General features: G+C 36.0%; 1 protein-coding gene across 1 annotated transcript in view; it reads right to left on the reverse strand.

Moving 5' to 3' along the window:
- Positions 1-9340: 9340 nt before the first annotated feature.
- LOC115757854 overlaps positions 9341-26721 on the reverse strand; it is a 37258-nt gene continuing 19877 nt past the window's right edge. The window contains exons 3-4 of the mRNA XM_030698290.1: positions 9491-9651; positions 9341-9400 (exon numbers count right to left, since the gene is read on the reverse strand). Of these exons, the coding sequence (XP_030554150.1) occupies positions 9341-9400; positions 9491-9651 (221 nt within the window). The remainder of the gene's footprint in view (positions 9401-9490; positions 9652-26721) is intronic.

Consider the following 26721-nt stretch of genomic DNA (forward strand, 5'->3'; position numbering starts at 1 on the left):
ACATTTATAACCATAATAATTTACAAGTTAAATGACTTAGAAATTAATAGTAGGATTTCCTTTGTGGATTACCATACATTACATAAAACATTATACATAATTAAAGTTAAAAACATTTCTCATTCATTTTGTTTGCTTTGCCTGCTTGACTTGTAATATAAGGTTATATCATTTTCTCGTATTTTAGTTTATATATTATTTATTATTTGGGCTTCGCTCTTATTCCTGGCCTATGTACATAGCTTCTCTTTCAAGTATTTTTATTATTTTTTTTATATTTACAGAGCCCTGACCCTGGGCAAATTGGCTGCTTGTCTTATTTTTGCAGATTTGTTTCGAGTTTTGCAAAAGTCAAAAGACACAATGAAACAAAACGAAAAACTAAAATAAAAATCCATTTCGTGTGACCTTTTTTTAATTGTAATATAATTCGAAAAAATTTGTAACGTATATATATATATATAATTTTGTATATATAATAGTGTATATATGTAATTAAGGGGATTTATTGGCTATACATGTACAATTAATTAATTAAAATACAATACATTTTTGATTTCATTTGTTTTGTGCATTCTTAAAAAAAGTGCAAAAATACATTTGTCAAAAATCTGTTTTTAATTTTTTGGTGCATACTTTTAGGCGGTGCATTTAAATCACAACATTTACATTTTAAGTGCATTGTATGTGTTTGTGTGTTTATGGAGAGTATGTGTGTGTGAGAGGGTGTATGGATGTGTGGATGTGTATAGGTTCTTAATAGACGTATACTATGTCAAGTTGTTCTAATCGTAAGTGCTCGGCCGAGTTCTCAATCCGCGTAGCATTTCAAGTGTTTTGCTCAAAAGTTTCAGTAAGGACGGATTGCTTTTAAGCTGCCTGTGTTTGAGATAGGATAGTGTAGCTAATAGAATTATCATGTTGTTGTTGTTATTGTAGTTTTCTATATGCTATAGCGTGGCTCTTGGTGTAGCTGTAGCTAGCTAGTTAGATGGCTGCCGCCATCTCAGAGCGTCTACACATAACATATGCAACGATTTTGGTTTTTTTCATAGCTTTAAGGTACTTGTGACTACTTATGTTATAGCTCGAAAATATTTTAATTCCTTGAAGAATTTGGGCTTCCACAGCAAATGTATCGCCGTGCATCCAAAGTTTGTTCTCTGTGTGTCATTTAACCGTCGTTTATCTTCTGATCAAATTGTTTTGGAAATTAGTTCGGCAACTAAACAACTATTTGTTGGTGCTGTGGAAGACTATTCTCTGGATGAACAAACTTTGAAAGGGCAGGGACGCAAAATAAACTCGTAAGCTTGTTGTGTTAGTAAATGTTTTGGCTTTCGATAATATTTATTTGTGTTGATTTTTTTTTGTGCTTGTTTGTGCAAAAAGTGCTACGTACTACACACAAATAGAATACAAAATAAACAAAATGAAAATTTATTATTAATTAGCAGCTAATACAAATTCAGGAGTTGTTTTTTGTTTTGTATACATTTATTCTAATTTATTTTAACATTATATATTTTTTGTTCTTTTTTTTGTCATTTTTTAGGTAAGTGCCATTGTGGTGCATTATATAAATATTAAAAAAATTGTATCTTCGTTTGCATTTAATTATCACATAAATGTGCAGCAGTGCAAATTGTTTACGCTAATTGTTTTGCAAGTTTGCGTTTGGGCTAATTATATAAATTGAAAATTATTTATAATTAATGGGTGCAATTGCAATTTTAATGAATTGCATATATATTAAATATGTGCCATTAGTAATGTATTCATTGTGCCATGTTTAAAGTTTATTTATGGTATTTTAATCGTATTTTTGCTTGCAACAAAGTTCGCTTCAAACTGTTTGTATTTTTTTTTTTTTTATAAAGAAAATTAGAGTAAATATGATTAACGTTTAACGAGTGCGTGCATTTGAGTGAAGTGTGTTTATGTGTGTGTTTGTGTTTGTGTAATGGAAAACTTTACGTTACGTACGTTCTACAACATAATTATTTTCTAATGAACTCGTCTAGCTAGGAGCCAAGCGAATTATACAAATTAAAATGTCGCCAACTGAAACTCGCATCAAATTAGAGCCGCCGCCATGCAAATGAAATAAAACAAAACTGGGAAACTTTCATGGCTGGCACAGTGCCTCATGCGTGTTCATGTTCATGCACATGCACTGCACTGATTGCACTCATGTCGTTCATTTGCGGAACTTTATCTCGCAATCTGTGCCGAGCTCTCCATCTGGGTCATTCAGCAACAGCTCGACGTAGTCAAGAGCGTGTTAAAAAGACGGCTGTGTTCCCCAAAACAAATTCGCCGTCAAATCGTTAACAAATTAAGCCGAATATAGATTGATATTCAATATAATTAAAATTGATGTTAGGTAAATTGGAGCTTAAAAGCTTTCCAGTTGTTTTATAGTGTGAGCTGTCTCTTCCATAGCTGACAACATTTAAAATAAACTGTTTTACGGAATATATGCATGCTCAAAAATTTTTTATTAACAAACAAAATATTAAATTATCCTTAAAGCCGAAGTGCAATCTTTTTTGCCCTAGCTCATAGAAAATCTCAAGTCTCAATGCGCATTAAGAGAAAAGCTAAAGCAAATAAGTTTCGTTTATCAAGGAAATCCCCGCTTCTGCCTCATACATAAATAACAGTTTATGATTGCTCAAACTTCTAGCTTTTATTCAAATTTCAATTTGTTTGCCCTGGCTAATGCCAATCTAATTTGTGCTACACTTATGTCTATCTTTTGGTTTTTTTCCATTTTTATTTGCCAACCAACTGCTGGACAACAATTTATTTCAGCAATTTGCATGCAAAACAAATGTCGATTTTTTAGCTTTGTGGATTTTTTTTTTTTTTTTTTTTTGTATATATATATTCAAGTTGGGACATGCTGCCACTAATTCTGGTAGCAGTTGCAGCAATTGATCAAAAATTGTGGCTCATATCGCGAGTGGCAATTGTGTGAGAGTGGTTGGTAATGAAAGTGGCATTGAATTGCATCAGTGGCTCTGGTTGTGCGCATTGAGTGCAGCTTTTTATTGCTGGGTGTAAATTTGATATATATAAATATCCTTTTTTTTTGGCTGTGAAGAAAAAGCGGGCTCGAATCAATGGGACACAACACCTGATGCGCATTGAAGGCCACTTTGCCAAAGAGCCGCAGGCGATACGATATGCCTTGTTACGGGTTACAGTTTTTCGGTTTTACAGTTTTACGGTTTGACAGCTGAAGGGTTGACTGTTAACCATTTAGCGGGGATTTTCTCTAGTTGTTTTGCATGCAGCCTCCAAAGCCTATACAAATTGTGTTTGCAGTTTCGGGCTTACCATATATATATATATATATATATATATATATATGCTGAAACTTTTCAACAATTTCCCAGACTTACTTATAGTCTAGACAAGAAGTGTTAAATGACACCTAACACAATGATTATAATTTCATTTTGATTATGCATATTAATAAACATTTAGTTAGTGTATTTGCGATATGCGTTTAATTATTATTATATAATATTTTATTTCATTTTTGTTCGTATTTCTGTTTCCTCTGGCCTAGTGCTTTAGTGCTCAGCAAAATTGTATTTGTATCTACCGCTAAGAAAACTTGCTTGAATTACTCTTTGTTGGCTAATATTTATGTTCATTATATTCATTTACTAAGTAACATTTAAATAGATTATATTTGTAATAATATTTTGAAATATTGTGGCTAACATGCTTTTCATATTCAGCTACCCATAAATCCATCCAAACCCTCCTTAAATTGCCCAAGCTATCCGAAAGTATTCTTCGGTTTGACAACGCTCCAAAAAACCGGCTACTTGCATTTCTAACACTCATGCGATTAATATATTGTTAAAATTCCACTTCATATTTGAGATTATTATTTTTATTTAAAACACATAAATCTACTGAAAATTCCATAGAATTTAACGCCTGCTTATTAATTTAGTTTTGTTTACCATCTAAAAATTGAATGAGAAAATGTTGCCTGTGCATTGTTGAAAAGTTTGTCTATTTTTTGTCAGCGTTGAAGTGAGCGTCAGTTGAACACAGACAAACTTGGAACTTGTTTGCTTGGTTTTCCCAGAGGCAGTTGCTGCCTTTGGCTTAAACAGACTGACTCGGAAAACGCAGCTCGCCGCAGAGGATTCCTTGAATACATGGGAAGTTGCTTCTAGAATTAGCTAAGCTTTGAGTTTTGAATTGCACTTCAACTGTTTGCATAACTACGAGAAGGTTAAAAAGCCAAAGTGATACTTCAAAGCGCAACTTGAGTGTAAAGTTTGGCTATTTAACTTGAACAGATATTTCTTGTCAGGCAGCCAAAAACAAACAAAAAGAAAAGAAACCAAAAAAAAAATATGTGAAAAAATGGGCTAGCTTAAAATATATATAAATATATATGTATATAGGTAGTTAATAATGAGAACTTACTGTATGCGTAGTGCTTGCAACAGTTGTAACCATGTGCTGTGTAAAGTAGTTTTTGTTGTTGTTGTTGTTGTGGAGAGACTTTGTCTTTTAGAGCAGTAACGAGTTATAGAAAAGAAAGCTAAGGATAAGTGATTCATGATTCTAAAGTAAAACAAAAGTATTAAATGGAAACAGTTTTAAGCTGTTGAAAAGTAATTAAAAGCTAGTTTTCTACAACAGATCTGTGAACGAAAATGCAGATTCCATAAAAGAACAAAATTAAGAAAATGCAACAATAAAAAACGAATTAAAATTATAATAAAGTTAGTTAAAACTCATCTGTTGTGGGAGAGAGAGAGAGAGAGAGACAGAAAGAGAGAGAGAGAGTGTGTATATAGAAAGGAAATCAGAAATGCATAGTTTGTTTTGTTTTCAGTGTATATTAAGTTGTGTATTTGTTTTCTTCATCTTCATGTATAGTTTTTTGTTTGCTTTTTGTGTTTTGTTTTGCTTTGTTTTCGTTTTTCTGTATTTTATAATATTCGTATATATATAATTTATTAATATATTCAATATGTAAACAGTAAATTATAATGGAATTATAATTATATAATATAATTATAATAATAATAATTATGGAATTATAATTATACTAAAAAAATGGCCGCAAAAAATGCGCACATTATACATCATCATCATTATCTTAATCATCATCAACTAGTTGCTTTCTAAATCAAAGATTTAACATAAAGGGGAAAGAGAGAGAGAGAGGCAGGCTAAACTTATGTACAGCAAATACAAATTCAAATACAAAGTACAAATAGATTAAAATTAGAATTCGAATTGAACTTAGTTTTTGTTTTATTTTGTTTTTTAATTGTAATTAGGTTGTTAAAAAATTGTGCGAATGGCATTGAATATTAGGCCATTTGCTACATTAATAGTTAAAGTTCCTTTTTTATTTTCAGTTTCCTTTCTTGTTGGGTTTTTCATTTAATATACAAATACAAATAAATACAAGTAGTGTTATCTATTTTTTAAATGTTTTCTTCATTCATTTTCATTGCATATTGACTCTCACTGTGTTGTATGAGTGTTGCATATACTTAAACGGTATATATGTGTACGTATGTGTGTATATTTCTAGTGTGTATGTGTGTATGTGTGTCTGGGTGTTTTGCCTATGCACTTGTATATGTGTTTTACTGTAAACATTTAACAATTATCTGTTATCATACTTGCATGGTTTATGTTCAAGAAACTATGTTGTTTTTTTCTTTTCAATTATTTTTTTTTTTGTGTTTAATATTGTTTTGTTTTTGGCTAGGTTTACGTTTTTACTTTCGCTATGCTTAAATTAAATATGTGTATTATGTTGTACTTAAATAAAACGTTAATGTAAAATTCTTGTCGCAAAAATGGAAACAAATAACCAAACACAAAAACCCAAATTGATTTTCATTGATATTTTGTTAATAACGTTTATATACAAATTTGTACACACAATTCGCATGCCGTTTTGTTGGCCGCCTAAAAAAAGTCAAGTCAAGGAAATGCAAAATATTGAAACGATCTTCGTTAAATTAAAAAACACTTAAGACAAATCAAGGTAAGTTTATATGAGAATCAAGTGAATATACTGATAAGAGACACATATCGAAAGAAATTAACTTATGTGTATTTACATGAACGCACACCAAAATAACGGTCGATATTTTTGCTCTATTTCATGTTATAAAAGTTTTTCGATTTGTTCGCTTTTTGTTGCAGTTTAAAAAGTTGTTGTTTTTGTTTTTACCTCTCATGTTTCGGTTATAGAAAAATAGGCCAAAAATAGATGTATATGTATATTTTCCGTTCATTTCAATTCTCATTCAAAAATGTCATTAAAATTTTTATCTGTCGCTTTGCATTTGGTTTACTTTGATTTGTTTTCGGTTTAGTTGTCCTCGGTTGTTGTTTTTTTTGTTAGTGCGCTTTTATTTGGGTTTAAGGATTTGTTTAAATTTTTTTTGATTTGGTTTTGTGTGTAATGTTTGCAAGGATAATATGCATATATATATATCTATACATATATATTTGTTAATTTACTTATAGTTTTATACATTTTATTTAATTTCCTCGTTTTTGTTTTTCGTAGTAAGCAACATTTATGTAGAGTTATTACACCGGTATAGAAATCGTTTATATTATTTGTTATTAATATTATCTTTAATATTTAAAGGTGGGTTATTTTGCAGTTATTAATAGAATATAGTAAATCAAAAAGTCAATTGAAATGAAATGAGAAAAGGAAACCCAAAACGATTTGTTTTTATTTAGATTACGAACATTGGCTTTTAGTATTTCATATTTTCAACGAAGATCGTTCTTATCGCAGGGACACAGAGCTCTCAGACCGGGGCCTTGTTTTCGGGAGATGCTTTTTATTTATTTATTTTTGTTTATATTTATATTTATATTCATATTTATATTAAACTTATTTTTGTTTTGTTTTGTAAATTGCATTTTTTGCGCATTTGAGCTGCGTGTCAGCACATAAGAAAATCATAAAGTAAATCTTATCGATAAAGACTTTTTTAATTGATTATAATTACTTGCATTTTATACGTACTGTGTATAAGATATGAAATTTTATTGCTCGCAATTTCATATGTTATTTCATATATAATTTTGATGTAGTTTTTTTTTTTTTGTTTTTTTCTTTTACTCTTTACATAAAAGTTGGCATTGAAGGTTTTATAAAACAAAGACGAGAATACGTTTGAATAGCTTCCAAAACACGTTAATAGACTTTTACTTTAAGCATTCGAATTTTTACAAATAATTATTTGTTTTTTTTTTTTTTTTGTATTGTTTAATTGTTATTAATTTGTTACCGTGACGCATACACAACCGTCTCAACTTTTTTTTTTTCGTTTTTTTTTTGTGTTTAAAAATTTGCTTGATTGTTTTCTTAATTGATTGTTTGTTGTAACTCTGTATGCATAATAACAATATTGCAATATTAAAAATTTTACTTTTTTCATTTGTTTGTTTGTCATTTGTATATTTATATTTTATAGTTTTTTAGCACAGTCAACGGTTGTATTTGCGCTCATCTTAGCGGGGGGGAACAAAAATCAGCGGAGTTAAATGGCGAAGTCAGTACGAAATAAATATATTTTGATTTTTTATGTCGAATTTGTTTTTTGTTGTTAGCGGTTTTACAGGGCTTTAACTAAATAATATAAATTTTGGTTTTTTTGTATAAATTTTAAGGGTTTTGTTTCTTTATTTATTTATAAGTCCATTGTTAGTTAAATATACTTGTTTTAAATAAATTTTCTTAACTACAAATAGCTGCCATTTCCATGAGAACTGTTTCATATATGAAGAAATCATAAGGTGAGATAAATTTGACTTAGACGAAATATACGAAAATGCAGCAACTAATGTACAAAATGAGCCAAAATATCTTGAAGGTGAAAAGCTCTTTAGCATAATAATTGTAAATTAAATGCATAATACGCATAATAATCAATCATAATAAGTAAAATCAAGTCAAGTCTTTTTGTTATGTAAATGTTATACCTTCATTGTATTAGTTTGTAAATGTTTTCCTGCTCTTTCTTTCATACATATATATATATATATATATATATATATATATATATATATATATATATATATATATATATATATTGTTATATATATATATATTGTTTTTTTATATATCATTCAGACATGCGTAGACCTACAGCATTGTTAGTTATCGACATTATCAATCGAATGATAATCGTTAATCAGTTATCTGTGGCATACGCAATCGCATTCGTGTTCATATTATCAGCATTATCATTGCAATAAAACCTATGTCAATTTTTAATTGTATATTTATTTGTTATATGTATATATTTACTATATATAATTAATGTCTGCATTTTCATATTTTGTTTTGAATTTTTTTGTTTTTCGTTTTTCATCATTTCATTTGTATATGTATATATAACCCTTTTGCTCTTCCCCTACTGTCAGCTCTTCAGCTCGCTCATGTACGCATTTTTTGATTTATTTTCAATATTTTCTTCTCTTTCGCTTTTATTTATTTTATTTTGTTTTTGTTGCATTAACATTTAAACTTTAATACACGTATATTTAAATAATGTACACGAAATATATATATGCATATACATATATATTAAAAAATACACATATACATATACATATGTATATATATATTTATAAATATATATATATATATATATATATATATATATATATATATATATATATATATATTTAATATATTTTGAATACTCTTTAATATATATACTAAAAATAGCTTAGGCCCGATTTAATGCGCAAAACAATAAAAGAAAACAAACTTGGGCAAGTTTTTTGCGACAAAATTTTCCACTTGTTTTTTTACTTTTCGAAAATTTAACGCCATTTTAGATATCTTTTGTTTATCTTTTAAATAGTTTCTTGACTGGTAGTTTTTTTTTGTGTTTTTGTTTTATTTTTCAATTAATAATAGTGTAATAATAGATCAAATCATATCGTTTTTTTAAATATTTGTTGCCATTATTAGTACTTGTTTTACTTGGATTTTTACATACCACAACTTTGCATTTTGTTCAATACTTTTTTTACTTTTGAGGGTGTGGGCAGGCGGAGTGGTTAGTATGTGTGTGAGTATGTGTGTGTGTGTTTGTGTGTGTGTGTGCGTGTGTGTGTGAGTGTTGTGCCTGTCCATGTTTAAACTTAATAGGTTTGCACGATTAATGTTAAATATTTAGCATAAAACTAATTGTAATTTATTTTTAAAGTGGGTTCTCTATGTGTGTTTTTTTTTAATCAAGTGTGTGTGTGTATGTGTGTTTATCAAGGTGTCTTCGTGTGCTGGTATTGTTCGGACTTAACGCCCCCGCGCCCAGCGTAGTAACGCATCCGCTAACACATCCAAATGAGCTTTCGTCTGGAATTGAGAAAAAAAAGTCCAACCAGAAAGAGCGTTATTTGAGAACATTTTTGGAGATAGACGGGGTTTGGGATCTGTTGTGCTTACCGTCTTGTAGAACATGCAGGATCTTCGGTCCTCATCCTCGCCCTCCGGGCAATCGATGAAGCCATCGCATAGCACATGATCATCTATGCAACGATAGCGTCCCTGCAGATCCGGTGTGGGGCATGCGAAGCGCTCCATGCCATCCATTGCGGTGGGGCACTCTGCAAAGGCACAACAAACATATAAACACGAAATGAAACAGGTTGCACAGTTAGTCAAAATAGTTTTATTCATAATGTTGCGGCAGCTACCCTGACCCTACCCTCCTACACGCTGCTCAGGTAACAACTTTCCACATAAATCGTTCAACTTGCGAGGCAAAACTTTGCGCACGCTAATGTCCGCCATGATTTGCGTCTAAATGTTGCAAGTTGCAACGACACCCGCATAAAAGTATGCTATACCGTTTGCCCGCCCCCACCCTCTCTCTCTCTCTCTTTCTCTCCCGCTCTCTTTCTGTTTTCGACATTTTGTTTGTGTATCCTCCTCTTATACCCCCTGTCGATGATGCCGCTTAGCGGCTCACGCTGTTATAAATAGTTGCACGCTTGCTACTTTACTACATTCTGTGCTCGCAGGATACCCATTGCCGTTTACAGGATAGGCGAGCCAGGCTACGCTTGCATCGACGCAGCAGCAATAACAGCAACAACAAGGAAAACTTTATTTTTTGTGGCATTTTCTCGACGGTGTTTTTTTTTTGCTCTCTACAAACAAATACATAAAAATAAATCACTTGTAGGACATGTTGGCGCCTCCGGTTTAGTTTCAGCCATTCTGCCACACACATACGCACGCACTCACACATACACGTCGCGCACACACATATGTGTGTGCATGTTGTTTTTGTTGCCACTCTTGCCATTGTTGCTCCTGGCTACATGTTTGCGTATTGAGATTTGTTGAAGTTTCCCATATAGGTTTACCTCTGCCTCCTTATAACCCAGCCACCCTACCCCTTACCAACGACCCCTCTAGTTTTTTTCCACGCCAGTTTTTGCAATTTAGCTGCACTATTTTTGTAGCAGCGATTGGAAAAAATTTTACTGCACTTTTTGCCCAAAGTGTGCAGACACATGGATTGTTGGCACATTGTTGTGTTTCCCATTTACAATTTTACCAAATGAAATTCATTCATTGCCGCTCAGTAATATTTTTTGTGTGCTGTTTTTGATGATGTTAACAGCATATTCATTTGATAAGCATTTAGCAGGCTTTTTTTTTTGTTCAGTTGAACAAACGTTAATTGGAGCCTGGCAATCATTCGCATTTAATATTATTGCTGCTTTTTCAGGTTTGCTTCTTGATCAGATTATTAAAAAAGCTCATTTAATTGTTTTATTTATGCTATTTGTAATCAGATTAACTTCAATGTTGTTCATTGAGCATTTAACGAGTAATTGGTGTTACAAAAGTATTCTTGGAATTAATATAAATTGCACAGATCTGGTAATATTGTGCAAATATAATATGTGTTAATTCAATTTCTACCTATTTGAGCCTTTTATAGTTACAGGCGAGCTTATAAACTCTCAGTCTCTTCTGCTTTGATCTATAACTTCATTCTTAATCATTTTCATCATTTTCATTCTTCATACGAAAGCTGGCAGTTGAAATATTTGCTGCGTTTGCATATTTCATTCACACGCCCGGAAAAGTAGGCAACACTTTTACACACCAGTCATGACAGCTGTAGTTTACAACACGCCCATTCATTAATGTGGCCCTGCACAAGTGCCTGACACACACAGACATATACAGCCATAAGCACAACAATGCAAACTAAGTGCCTGCCCTTCAACACTTGTCAGCCGCAAGTCCCGAGTTGTACTCAAGTTGTCGGTAAGATATTGCGACTCCCCATTAGCAGTTGCATATTTGCTGAATCACCTTGCAGCACATTAATGCGCATTACAAAAACAGCAACAACAGCAGCAGCAGCAGCAGCAACAGCGGCGACAACGACAGCAGCTGCAAAAAAGTGCATAAGCAATGCGGGCAACTTGACACTCAATTGTTAAGCAGACCGCCCCTCTCCCCGAAGCCCACGCCCGCCAAGAAGGTGGCGCAACCCGCTGCTAGTTGCCCAGCTGTCTTGTTGTTATTTTGTATGTCTGCCAAATGAAGTCGGCATCATGTTCTCAGTTGTCTGCTGTCAGCATGAAATCAATTGATGAGAGGCAGGTGCAAAAAGTTGAGACGCCCAACGCCTCGTTAGGCACATTGTGCCGGGCGCAGAGAGGCGGGTGTGGGAGGGCGAGTTGCGTTCGCTATAAGCCGAAAGCCCCTGGCGTGCCAAAGAGCCATTTGCATTTTGAAGAGCCCCAAACGATGAGAATAATAATGATGATGATGATCATGATGACGATGACGATGACAATGTTGCCGCCAACGGAGTCGCCGATTGCCATTTATCAATGCGCTTCGCGGTCGCCGCCAGCGCATTTAATTGCGTCAATGGATACTTGGGCACGTTTGGCTGCCCTGTCAAATGCCACGCCCATATAGCCCACGCGTGGCGAAGAGCTCACATTTATGCTGATTTCGCATGTCTCGATTGCAATTGCTGCACAGCATTTGCATATGCATGAATTAAGGCGCATTGCGTATACGCAAAGTTGACCCAAAACAATTTTTGTGTGCGCCGCCCATTAGTTTTATGGGCATTATTTTTTGTGGTAAGTATAATGCTGACTGCATTGCTGTTGCGCCATTTACATTGCAGTTGGGTGAAAACGTGAAGAGGCGGGGCGAGGCAGGGCGAGCTATTCGAGCCATTGCAGTTGTCGACAACCCACATTTTGTACTTTGAACTTAATTTTACACACAAATAACTGTGCAGCTCACAACACACACACACACACACACAACAATGGAGCATAGCAGAGAGAGAGAGAGAGAGAGAAAGAGAGAGAGCCAGAGAGGGACTGTGAGTAAGAGAGGTAGAGAGACAGAGAGGGTGGCAAGCGCTTGAGTGGGTGCACAACTTGCTACTTGTCACATGGCTAAAATTTGGACGCGCTCTTTCCCATTCTATTTGCCATGTTTTTCTATTTCTCTTTTTTTTCAGTTCTCTTCTTATGGGCCAAGCGAGGCTATTGAACTTTAAATTGATTTTTGCTTGTTTGCCACTGCCCCCTCCTCCGTCCCTTCCCCCACCACCTCCTCATCGTACACCTCTGGCGCCCATGGCATGTGCGATAAATCGAAATAAGCGCGCACAAGTTTCCTCGTATTTTTATTTGTGCTGCAATTGCAGCTCAGCTGGCTTGCAGCGTTCGTTCAGGTATTCGAAGCAAACTTCAGTTGCCTTGCGCCTACAGGTAGGCAATAAAATGTTGTCAAAACTGACTTTGTTAACAATTCGTGCACACATAACAATGTAATTGTTTCTCAAGAAATGTAAATAAAATTTATATTTATTTTTTGGTGCAAATGTAAAATTACAGTTATAATTAACTCAATTTTATTAAAATATTTATTTATCATTAAAATATTTACAAAAAAAAATTTGAAGGGGGTTGAATCTAATTTTTTATTCAACAAAAAACCAACTTGTAAAACATAACAACTTGTAAACAAAAGGCAAAACTTTTTGACGAGTAATTAGCTACGTGAGATTAAACAAGGTAAAGGTTAATGAATAACGAGCCTTTAGTCTGAAATATTCATGAGTGCATTTCATAGCCATAGTCTAAAAAGTTCAATCCAGTTGCATTTTAAGTTGAAGCTTTCAATATATCCCCAATTCCTTGTAGATTGGTTTAATAATACTCCTAACTTCTCTAAATGTCTGAGGTGCAGCTGACACTTTAATGGCAGTTCCTTAACTTTTTTGCCAGCTCAGAGCCTGCTGCAAGGGAATGCAGCACTTAAGGTATTTCTTATTTATTGCATCATATTATGCAACTTTTGCAAGTTAAGAGGCAATACAAACTCTATCGATAAGTATGGCTGCAGCTTATGCAAATTGGGAAAAGAAGTTTGACAGAATTCCATATGCGAGGTAAGTTCAATAAATCTTTAGCTAGATGCTTGCATGCAAATCACGTTCAGATCGTGGAGAGCAACTTACACGCATAAGACACAACTGTACCAAGTTGCTACATCCTGTTACTAACTGGCACATAAGCCAGGACATAAGCTTGAAACAGTCAACGCATGTTGACACTAAGACACTCAAAAACATCAACAACAACAACAACAGCACCAGCAGCAACAACGGCAACAACAACCATGACAAACAAACAACAAGCGCCAGAACAACAACACGTCGAGTGTCAAAAAATCAAAAGCATAAAAAGGATTTGGCTGTTGCCAAGTCGCAGCTAAGCAGCGCATCATACTGAGGGGGTGAGGTGTTGAGTGCGCGGTGATATGGTGTAGGTTAGGTTAGGTTCTAGTGTAGCTGTGTGTGTGTTGCAGCTAAAAAGCAAATGCTATTTGCTATTTTTGTCGACTGTGCGAGAAAAAGAGCAAGAGAACCAGAGACAGTCAGAGAGATAGAGAGAGGGAGAGCGAGTGCGCCATGACGTATACGTAATGCAAGTAGAAAGCGCAGCTGCCTGTGAATGAGCGGAGTTCGCCGCAAAAATAAGTCGAAAAATGTTGTAACAAAGTTCGAGCGAGAAAACCTTTTTCGCCCACTCCCCAATGCCCAGAGCCAAAAGAGCCAAAGAAGCCAAAGAGCCAAAGCCAAAGCCAAAGCTGAAACGCCTGTTGTCTCGTCGACATGGCGCCTAAAATGCTGCCAACAATAATAACAAAACCCACGAAACGAGAGCGCGCAATGCACTATGCGCGCGTGTGTCTGTGTGTGTGATAGTGTGTGTGTGTGTGTGTGTGTGTGTGTGTGTGTGTGTGTGTGTGTGAGGGCGTCGTCTGCAGGAAGTTAAAGGAAGCGCCAGCAAAAGGAAACAGCGCGCAACGGTTTTGCAGCTATAAATTGATAGTTTTATGTGGCGCACATAAACAGACAAGGCAAGAAAAAAACTAGATGCTGGCTAGCTGCTTGGGACATTAAACTCGCATCCTAATGCACCCACCCACACACACACACTCGCACACAGTGCCTGCTTCTGTATATTTCAGCCACAAATAGAACAAATGCATAAAACAAAAGCCTTCTGCTTTCTGCAAATTTATAAATGGTAAAACTGCAAAATTGATGGGCATTCATTTACGTATAGCCCAAACATCACCCCTTTCCCCCCGAATGCTCTACACCCCTTTCACTTTTGTGAGGCCCAAACAAAGGCCATTTACAGTGACACATTCCATGTGCTGGCTGTCCTAGTCCTATGTCAAAAATTGAATTGAATTTATTTTCCTTTCTTGACTTCTTTTTTTTTTCGTTTGTGTTGTCGACAAATTGAGGGTTCGGGTCTGTTTTGTGAACGCGTCCTTTTCGTTTACGTAGGCCCTCAGCTTTGCTTGGCTGTCATAATTTTGCCAGGTGTTGCCATCGAGCAGTCTCTAGCTCAGGCGCGTGGGGTGCCGTCTAATGAGGTTTTGATTAAATTTTCCGCTCGAATATATTCTATGATAATTTGTCTGCATTCTTCTTGAAAGACTTCTGGCTGGCATTTTAGCATTTTTATCGCACGGCCTTTGTGTTCTCAGCTGGTCGGCCGAATTTTGCTTCAATTATGTTAACATATTTCCAATTTTTACAGCTACACCCCCACATACATGAGCTAAAAGCCACATTTGTTGTGTTATTTAATGGAAAATTCCAGTTTCTTGTTTTTTTATTATGCGTTTGTTTACGGAATAAGACGTAAAATACTCGGAATTGGGAAACGGATACGAAATAGCCACTACGTGTGTAGCGTGTGTGTGTGTGTGTATTTGTAGCACCCACATCGCATTTATTGTAATTTAATAAGTTCAGGCTTCTTTTATGCTTCTTCATTCAGCTACACTGCCTGCAAGCTAATTGCAGATAGACTCACAAGTCACATCATCCGTTCTGTGGGTGTGGGTGTGCGTGTGTGTGACCCACCATTTGAAATTACATATGTGCATATTTCCCTATAACTCAGGAAACAAAAACAGACCCAACACACACGCTGACAGCGATTGGCCCTGCAGCAGTCAATTGCCTGTATTGAGGAGCCTGCGTTCTACATGGAAAACCTTTTAGTTTGTGCTTCTAAAGCTCAAACAAAGAACATCGACGACAACAACAACAGCATGCCGCAAATTTGAATTTCTTGTGGTTGTCAACAACTAACATTGGGGTATCACGACGAAAGAGACCCTGAGAGAAAATAAGTCAGCCAAGCTTAATGGAAAAGGTTAAGTCAAATGTATTGCGTTTCATTAGGATTTTTTTAAGATCTAGATAAAACCTATTAAAATTAATAAACAAATATTTATAGAATAATTCTGAAATCGCAAATAAAGTTATATATAAAACAAGCTTATAAAAATTCGGCTTATCGCGGTGTCAACTACTTAAGTTTTGTGAATATGTGAATAGGAATTCTCAAATTGTAAAATTATTTTAATATAAAATTATTGTTATATGTATATGTATATGTATATGTATATGTATATGTATATGTATATGTATATGTATATGTATATGTATATGTATATGTATATGTATATGTATATGTATATGTATATAAAAAATGTACATAAAAAAACAGCAGCTATTTATATAGGTAGATTAAGCAGAATCCCTGTGCGAATAAGTGAAAAAATTTTCAATCCCTTCGAACAAGAAACAGAAATATTACTTTTCGCTGAGTAACTTTTTCTCTTTATGGGTTAAATTTATATACCCGGCATTAATAGAGCATTTCATCGACCAATTTAAAGGCACACACCCAAACGCACACTGTCACTCACACAACATATGAGCACATACTTAGTGTAGCAGCAGCTCGTCCCTTGTTTATGAGCAGCTGCCGGACCGAAGGACTTAATGCCTGCGCTGATGTGCTCGTCCCGCAGCACTTAATATGCAAATTGGGGCTGTCCACTTGCTGCACACTCGCTAAGTATGCACCACACGCACGCAAAATTTTCTGTTTTGTAATGTATACTTCAAAAAACAAAAAACTTGCCTTGGCTTGTGGCAAATGGTTTTCGTCGACAACACGGCCAAGACATTTGTTAACTTGGCTGGCAGATTATGCAGCAGCAGCAACCGTTAGCAAGGCTTAGTCATTCATAGTTTTACAGCCAACTCGTTTCGAACATATTTTTTTATGTGACGACGAGCAAGTTTTTTATGTCTGTGTCGAAAAGGTTTTATGCTGATGGCCACATATTAAAATTTGTATTTACAATTTGCAATTTGATAAATGTTGGCGCTTGCCGCCAATTACTGTGGCAGCTTGTCACAAGGTTGCTTATTTGAAATTAAACAAGTATACGACACGTGGACAGCCCACGGCCGCTGACTTGCTTTCAGCAGAAATTAATTTGTGCATATTATAAATTCTGTTTCAACCAATTTGTGCGTTATTAATAGAAGTTAATGAAAATGCCACGATTGACCTTGACATTTGAAGCTGGTCTAAAAACAAAAACAGAGAGCGAAAATCAAAAATAACAACTGACAGATAAAATTAAGATTGGCTACAAACACTCAACACATATGCATACACACAAATACACGCAAAAAAAAACTCAAAGGACCAATTTGCGACCCACTTTGGCTAATCTGGCCAAAAGCGTGCCAATGCCTTTCAACAGTTCACAATTTAGTCAAGGAAATGCCAATGCTTATATATTTTAATTAACTCGGGTCCCTAACAACATTGCGAGCACACACACAGCGCTCAGACACGCACGCACACACACACAAACAATGTGCAGCTTTTTAGGCGCGGCCAGGGCTCGACATGGCACTCACACCATTTACACACTCTCCGTCTGTTTGTAATATGTATATATAAATATATATATATATATATATATATGTATATGCAGCGCGTCTGACAGCCATAAGACAAAGCATAACAATGGCAACGGCTTTGGCAGTGGCAGTGGCAAGGACAAAACGGCCAAATATAGCAACAAACAAAACGAGGCAAATAAAGAAGCAACAAACCATCAACAGTTTGATATGCCTCGTCTGTGCTCAGACACACACATACACACACGCACACAGGCGGGCGCTGAGAGTCTGAGTGAAACTTTTGGGAATTTCTGCTTACACATTTGTAAACTTGTCTTGTCTTGTCTTGAGCCACAGCTCTCTCTCTCTTTCTCCCTCTCAATCTCTCTCTCCCTCTCCCTCTCACTCCACTCCACTACTCCCCCATCCACTCTTTTCTCTCCGCGCAACGACCACTCTACCCAGTTGCCAGCTCACGAGCTGCTCAGCTACTTCAGCTGCTTTTTGGGTGTGCCCCTTGGCAGGCATATTCTATTTTTAGCACGCATATAAAGCATGCGAAAATGTGCCTTACGTTTTCGCTGTTTGTCCTCCCTCTGCTGCCTCAGCTTCTGCTACTGCTGCTGCTCGTTCTTGCGCTTCGAGTGTAATAAAAACTCATATTTTTGTTTCGGTGCGTTTTTCTCTCATTTTTTTTCTTGTGCCAAATTAAATGATTTTGTTAACGCGTGCTGGTTTCTGGCTTTAGCTTTTGCTTTTGCTGAACAAAATGGCCGCGTTACGCTGCGTCCTTGTCATCCTGTTGGATCCCATTTTGGCCGCCAAGAATCAATCGATGGGACAGTAAGGCATTTCGCATGCATAAATCTTAAAAGCGTGTGGAAACTTCTTAATTGGCAATTAAAAAGCGTTAAAAGCGCGTTCGAGTCCAAAAGTGAAAGCCATTAAAAACTTTGCTTACACATGAAAATGACGCCGAAAATTCACTGACCAGCCAAATAAGTTAAAACAGCCCACATTTTTGAATGAGTAAAAGAAATGCAGGGGAATTTGTTCGGGAAAGCAGCAGAAAGTTTTCTTTTTACTCTAATTTGACACTAAGTAAAAAGTAGGAGCTCTAGAGATGAATTAAAAGTGCTTGAAGTGCTTTTTATACACTGTATTTGGTTCAGGGCATCCCCTTGTCGGGCATCCCGACTAGCGCACGCTTGTTTTTATTTAATTCAAAATGAACTGCATAAGCTAACAAGCTTGTAATCTTTGAGAGTTAATTTTTTGTTTTTATAATTTTGTAAAAACTTTAAAGCTCTGCTCGTTCTATTGTAATTAATTTAAAATGCTGCCACATTCTAGATACATTTATAATGAACTTGGCAACACAGCCCTGGGGGCACTGTGTTTCAGCCAGACAGGAGCGTCAAACAAGTTTCAGTTTTTTTTGTTCTTCATATTTTGTCTATATAAATTAATGATGTGCTGAGGGAAAACGTTTATAATCTAGCTAAAAGAATTTCTATCATTCCCATCCGCTTTTTGTTGTTTTTGTGTTGTCTGTTTAATGTTTTTGTGTCAATTGCGAATTGTTGTTCTAATTATTTTAATTGCTCGCTTAAAGGTCAAAGGAAACATAGGGGGCGTGCGTTAAGCTGTTAGTACACATTATCGTATGCTTACTGCTCTGACATACATCTGCATGTATTGGTAAAGAAGACAACAAGAAAAAATAAGTAAGACGCAGAACAAAAGAGGATCGAGGGGTGAGGCTGTATGGCAAACAAAAGTGCGAACGATTATTATTTTGGTTTGACGTCAAAGACTTAAACGCCAATTACAAGGCACACCACATACATACATACATACATACATACATGCATACATATTTAGCACGCCATTTTTACCTGGTACGTGACTGCCACACACACACATGCGCACGAAAGCACACACAATTGACACAGTAAAATTTTAATGTAGCATACTTTCAGGCCGCATACTGCAAATGACAACAAAACGTTAGGAACGAGAGAGAGGGATAGGGAGATAGAGAGCGAGAGAGAGCGCATTGCTCTTACTCGTCTCTATTTAACACTCTGCCCGCGCACGCCATCTCGCTCAATCTTTCTTGCCGACTCTTTCATTTGTATTTGTTGGGACTTTTAGTGTCTGTTTGTTGTGACCTCGTCCACCTGACCCCTCGAGCCGCTTGAGCACAGTGGCCTAAAGTTGCTTAGCCAACTTAGAAGAATATTATGTGTACAATAAAAACTGATTTTAATGTGAAAACTGTTTTTATACGACTCCAGCTGGAAATAAGTTTTGTTGCATTAACTATGCGAGTATATAAAAAACTTGAGGTCAATAGAATTCACAGTGAGGTTTTTTTTTTTTAAGTAATTTACAGATATTCATTTCTCACCATAGTTGTAATAATAATTGAGAAAACTGTTCTGTTTTAAATAAAATTTTTTAAAATTTTTAATATAGAAATCGGAATAGTTCAAATCTTAAAAATTTTGGAAATGCAATCATTATTTAACTATAGATTAGTTTCTAGTAGAGCTGACCACTGTGCCTGCGCCTCTACCACATCTTTGCGATTGTGTGAGGCCGCAGCAACAAATTTTTATGTGTTTACCTTTTTGCGCAGGCAGCGCACGCAGCAACAGCGAGTGCGGCGGGGGAGGGGCAGCGACGAGCTGCGCTCATTTGCGACCTGCTCTGAAACACGCCTCACGTACTGCGAAAGGAGAGAGCGGGCGAAGAAGGTGAAGTGAGGGGACAACTGGGTAAATATTTTTATCAGCCGCTTGAGCCAAACACAAGCAACAACTACAAAGGGCCAGCAAGAGGTTAGCTTCATTCTGGCTTGATTGTGGAGCTGTCTTAAGGCATTTGCTTGACCTGAACCCGAGCCCCAACCCCAGCCCGAACATGCGCAAAGTGCTTTACAAACAGGCCACGCTAAAACTGATATCTACCAGCCATTGCCTAGAGCCGGGCGTTGTTTCAACTGTTAGAATGCATAGATTCCGCTCGTGTTGCTGGAATTGCGGACAGAAATCTTTATTAGTATGCGGTTCGCCATGGCCACAAATGTCACGCTCTTTTGCCCAGCTTGGCTCCTTGGCATTTGCTGGTAATTTTCATTTTCATTTTTATCGTCTGAAATTCGAACCGCAATAAAACTTGCGCTACATTTTATGCGCTTAATTATTATTTTTCTTTGTTTACTGTTTTTGTATTTTCCTCATCTTTTGTTCTCTAGTTATTCGCCTGGTTGCCATAATTGAAATCTGAGCCTTATGCTGCCCCATCGGGTGGGCGTCCACTTAACTTGTCAGACTGGAACTCAACTAATGCGGTCCTTGGTATTCAATTTGAACGCTGCTGAGTGCTTTCATTAAAGTTTCTAAGCGGGTGCTTGGGCTCAAATATGATAGTCGTAAATTGCTTTGACGAGAGCACTTCAGTCAAGTTCGGGATTCCCCACTCTAGAATTAATACCTTGAAGGATCGTGTGAATGATTTTAAATTGATCAGAAGTGGCTTCATAAAGTTGATAGCTTGTTATGCTTTTAATTGCTGCATTTTAGTGTTACAAATTTTAAGTTTTTAACCAATCATCAAAAGAAATCTCTATCGATTTATATTTAAAGTTTTGTTAACTTTCGAATAGTATTTTTGATGGTTAGCTAATCATTCCTCGTATTTATTCAATTTATTATTAAATTCAAGCTGGCATTTCTTTAATTTGTGCGATGCTGCACTATTGCACGCCCACTTTTTGTATCTCAATTAACATTCAAATGATTCATTTTGCACTGCGGCCCGCCTTTTATGCAACCAATTTCTTTGCATACATTAAACGCACATTAACTAAAAATACAATGAAGTAGCAAAAAAAAACCCGCAAAAAACGTGTCAAAGTCTAGTTTGCATTTAAATTGCATTTTATACAAAAAAAAAATGAAAAGAGAGAAAATGGCAGGCGACAACGACAAAAGTTCCATTAAAAATGGTTAGCAAAAAAATATATATACATTTATTTATATGTACACATATATAGAATGTCGGGCAACGTCGCACAATCAAATTAACTTGCCATTGTTGCATTTATTTTAATTTGAACAACAGCTAAAAATAGTGCCAAACAAACATGCACACAATACACACACACAGCACACACACACACACATTATTTATAATTGGCGGGGTGTAAAAATAAAGCAAAGAAACTTATTTTTGTGTGCGACAAAAACCGAAAAAAGGCAGCAAAAGGCGGCGTCGCATTTGCATGTAAATCGCGTTTAGTCAGCGACAATGCAAACACACACACGCACACTCACAGAGGACATACACACACACACTTACAGAGAACACACACACACACACACACACACACATGAGTTCATTTAGGAAAGGCTGTTGCTTGACTGTTGCCGGAATTCTTACATACTTTAGCGCTACCGGAGGATTGTGTTGTGGCAGCGCGGGGTCGTCGAGGGGGTGCGGCGGTAATCGCGTGCTATGCGCAGATTAAAATGCGACAAAGCAACACGACAATTTAAAAATAAAAAAGAGCCACAGCAATAATTAAGCAAAAAAGTGAACAACTTTTAGATATCCTACAAAAATAGTTGTAATAAAATTAAATACCAAAATATACAAATTTTAGTTAAAACAAATCTTTAAAAATGCAATAACTGAACATCAACAATCTATAAGTCAATATTGATTAATTTAGTTAGCAATCGATTTTTATACTAACAAAAAAAATTGTAAGGCTTTGGCTCAGCTTTCATTTATAGAATAAATAATGCATAGCTAGAAGGTTTTATTAACATGGCAAGACTTCAAAATGCTCTAAGGGAACATCAACAATATGTGTATCGATATCGATTAATATCGTTAGAAACCGATATTTATTTCAACAAAAAATACTTTGAGTCTTTGGCTCAGTTTTCTGTTAAACATAAATAATGCAAAGCTATTAGATTTACTTTGAAGAAGTTAGAGCTTCACATATATATTTTTGTTGTAGTCTACAAGATGTGGGTGCCACGCCCCTTTGTGCCTGCCGCACACATTTGGGCATTATTAGCATACCCCGTTTTTTAGCATATTTGTCTGCTGGGTGCTTAAAAGGCCCAGCGCACAAAAGTCGAAAAGCGTCTAAAGCGCGGATTTGTATAGCAGAGCAGCAAACATACACAAACACACATGAACACACATAAGCACACACACACTCATCTGGCGATGGGAGCAGGGCAGCAGCAATTAAGTCACGGCAAAATGAGCGAAGGAAATGTGTAAAAAACAAAGCGCAGGCACATTTTTTGGTATGCGACATTTTCGCTTTTATTTTTTGCTGATTTTTTTAATGTTTTTTCAAGCTTAGCCAGGCTCAAATTTTTCTGTCTGCGTCATGTGGCATTCATTTGCGTTTCGCTTTGCCTAACAACAACAGCAGCAACAACAAAGTCTGCGGTTGCTGGCAGCAAGCTTTAACCTCCGTTAAACAATGAAAATGAAGGCAACGTCGTCGTCATTTCCGCTTGTCGTGTGTGTGTACGCGTGGTGTATGTTGTATGGTGTATGGTGTGTGCTTAGCGGCGGGTCGATGCTTTGCCCCTACGGAGGTATGTTTCGGCAGGTATGGTGTATGGGTGTGTGGCTGTGTGGGTGTGTGTACGCTACTGGTGGCAACACTTGCCACTTTGCCACGCGCTCAATTTTTTCTTTCCTGTGGTAAGCGGGGGCGTTTTTCAATTTCAGCCTGGCAGCACCTGTTGAGCCCCACCAGCCCCCCAAAACCACGAACAACTGACATTGAGTCCGGCGGCCCCAAATGACAGCGTGTTGAGCTTTCTTTTTTTCAATTATATTCAGCTCGTTTCTAATTAAACTGAACTCTGCTAATTGATGTTTAATGCGTTGCCAACGCAGCAAAAACAACAACAAAGACGGGGCATTATGAGGTCTGACAATGAGCTGCCGGAAAATGTTGCCTACTTTTTGGGGCACGCTTTATGAGCCTAGCTGATTCTGATAAGTTGGAGCTGCAACAGAAAATGCCGCCTATCTTTCAGTGACCAAAACATTTTTAATATTGTCTTAGACAATTTAGAAAAAAAAACTGTTTCATTAAATAAATGACAAGCTATTTATATTAACATTTATAATTCTTTCAACTTATACACATTTTGATTTACATGGAATTAGGTATCATTACTGCGACTTCCTAGCTGCAGACACTTTCTGCACGAATCATAGTTGTGCTAACATTGTCAAAATATGCTTTTTAATCGATATTAATCGATTTCGATGCAACCAATCTAAAGTTTTAAAAAACTTTTCTTAGCTTTATCTGCAAACTCGCGATGCTTCTAAAATCTTATTCTTATAAATGTAGATTTCTTCTAAAACTTTAGGGAATATATCGAATGCAAAATCAAGTGTTTTTTATCTATTAAAGACGAACAGAAAGACAGAGAAACAAATCTAAACTAATGTATACTAAAACATAAGTTTATATAGATACATACATAGTTTCTATGTATCTGCCTATCTACATAAACAGATTAAAAAGCACATTCCAGACATAATGCTTTTGAATCGCTTACACAAATCAATGCAATCCGCTTAGCGTCAATTTGTAATTCCCTCACTGTGTGCCTCTCTTTCTATCTCTCTCTTTCTCTATATGTCGCTCTCTCTGTTCCTCTGTATACATATGTATAAACCTCAAGTTACTCAGCAATCACGCAAACAGAGCATCTAATCACTGCTGATAAGATAAACTTACAGGCAGTAGAAGCACAACAAAGTAGAAATGTATAAGGACAACGGCTGCAAGCAGGCAACCATGCAAATAAGTCCAGTTGACGGGCACAGCGAGCACGTTAATGACATAATTGGAGCTCTGTCGGCCATAAATTAACTACTTAATAAAGAACACGACGATAGCAATGGCCAAGTTGCATTTTACCGAATAGCAAATAGCATGTAAGCAGCCCTAAAATACTTGTAAGAAGTATTTAACTTAGATAATTACATGTTTATTATTTTTGTTGTAGTATGTAGCTATATGAAGCAAGTATATAACAATATAAAGCAGCCATAAAGCTGATTATCAGATCTTAGATTGTTTCAAAAAAATATATATATGGAGGCTACAAGCATTAAATGTAATGATTCCAAAAATATAAGCTTTAAATTGTAGCTGCCTTTTACAGGCGTCAACGATCGATGTTGACGACCTGTAAGTACTTTCACCATAGCAGCGACCACAATTAGTTTGATACACTTTCAAATTGTATGGATCTGGTAATTTACTAATTGCTTAGCTGCTCGTTTTTCGAGTGCAGCCGGGTGTTAAAATGACGCTGCTGCCACTGCTGCTGCTGCTGCTGCTGGTGGTGCTCTTGAGTGCTGCCCACAAATTGTTATTAATTTCACAGTCAAGCGATTGCTAATTGCCTACCCTATACGAATTGGTATTCCAATTTCGATTCGTATGTCTAAAACCGTTTTGTACCGCTGGCCGGCTCAAGGCCTTTCTCAAAGTCGTTGCTGCCGTGCCCGCTCTGACGTCAGCAAACCCTATGGGCACAGACTGTTGGCCAGCGCGGGCGGCTGAGTGTTACGGGGGGTGGTATGCGCTCCATCAAGCGCAAAAAAAATGTAATCAAGCGCAAAACTACGCGACGCCTAGGCAAATATTGGCCAATGGCCACTGCGTCACAGTCTCATGAAAATTAACAAAATTAACAATTGTTTGCAGAAAGAGAGAGAAGCCAAGAGAGATGCATTAAATAGATCTAAAAGCAAGACCCTAGACATAATCAGCTTAATCGCATAGAAGCTTGGTCGACAAAAAACATTACAACAATAATATCGCCTTACCATAATAAACACCACAGAGCGTTAAATTGTATGAATGTGAATATTGTTCGAATTTTCAAATTCAAAATAATAATGTCTACCTTGTCGTAATAATGCAAAAAAATAAAGAAAGGAAACACGGTTGACAGTTGATAATAGTAGTGAACACTGGCTAATAAAATTTAATAAATAGATTCAAAGCAATAAATAATTTGAATAATAGTATTTGAGACTTTTTGCGAGTACAAAACTTCGCTACTTATTAAAAAAAAATAATATATATTTTGTATAGCAATAGAAGTGAACACCAAAAAATAAAAATAAAATAAATAGTGGGCAGACATGAAAAAAAAAATAATTTAGAATACTGTAAAAAATATTATGTTTTAGTATTTTTATTTGAAAAATTAGTGAACATCGTGAACACTGGGAAATAAATAATAATATTTAAGAAAATATGTAACTATATATAATAAAGAAAAAAACAACACAGAAAATTGTGAATATTTTTGAGATTTAAAGAATGGGTCAAATATTAGTGTTGAGTAGTCTTATTACCTATTTTAATATATTCTTTAATTACATATATTATATATTTTAATATTTTATTATTTTAAAAATAAATCTACCTTTAATAAACATGATTGCTCCTTTATAGAGGAGTGAGCCCTGGTAAACAATCATTAATAATAAAGACTTTAAGTAAAACCTAACAACAATTGTTAAATGGAATATTTAGGCACATGCTCAAGGGCAATTTCAACATACTGTCCTCTGAGAGGTCGATACTTGTGCTACTTTTTAACTTTTTTTTTTTTTTCAAAGAGTACAGGGTATACCCAAGTTAAACACTCGCCAGCAATGCAACTGGGTATTTCTTCTAGTATTCCAAACGATATGATTTTAAGTTGGAAGCAGTTGCTAATTCAATTTGCGCATGCGATTTTTCAGAGCACTTGCCATGTTCTATTTTCAAAATCAAAAAAATTACAGAAGGCGAACAGAGGGAGAGAGAGCGACGACAAGCTTAGCCACGCCCACAAAAATGGAGGCCCGACCAGCGGCTTGTGCGTTTTATTTATAACTTTAATGGCTATAATTTTAGGTCCTGTCGTTGATTTAATGATGATTATCGTGGGGCGCCATCGTCGCCAACGTCTTGAGCCACCGACTCCCCCGCCGCCGCCGACGCCACTTTGTGGTCATTTGCGTCAGCTGCGGTCGGGCTATATGAGCCACCAATCAATGAAAACAAGCACCACCCAAACCAGTCGACTGCAATCAGCCGCTCAATAATTTAAATTAGTTGGGTTGGCAGAGGGGGGCCGAGCGCTGGCCATTTATATGAAATGGGATGCGTTTTGAATTTATTTTCGGCCAATGGCTTTTGCATTTTTAATGCGCCAATAAGTCGAATGTCAGTGTATGCGTGTGTGTTAAGCGCACATTAGTTGAATTTCCCGTGGTAAACATTCGCCCAGCTACGTGTCGGAGC

Source organism: Drosophila novamexicana, unplaced genomic scaffold (genome assembly GCF_003285875.2).
Source record: "Drosophila novamexicana strain 15010-1031.04,08,12 unplaced genomic scaffold, DnovRS2.1 tig00000121-arrow-pilon, whole genome shotgun sequence".
Lineage (NCBI taxonomy): Eukaryota > Metazoa > Arthropoda > Insecta > Diptera > Drosophilidae > Drosophila > Drosophila novamexicana.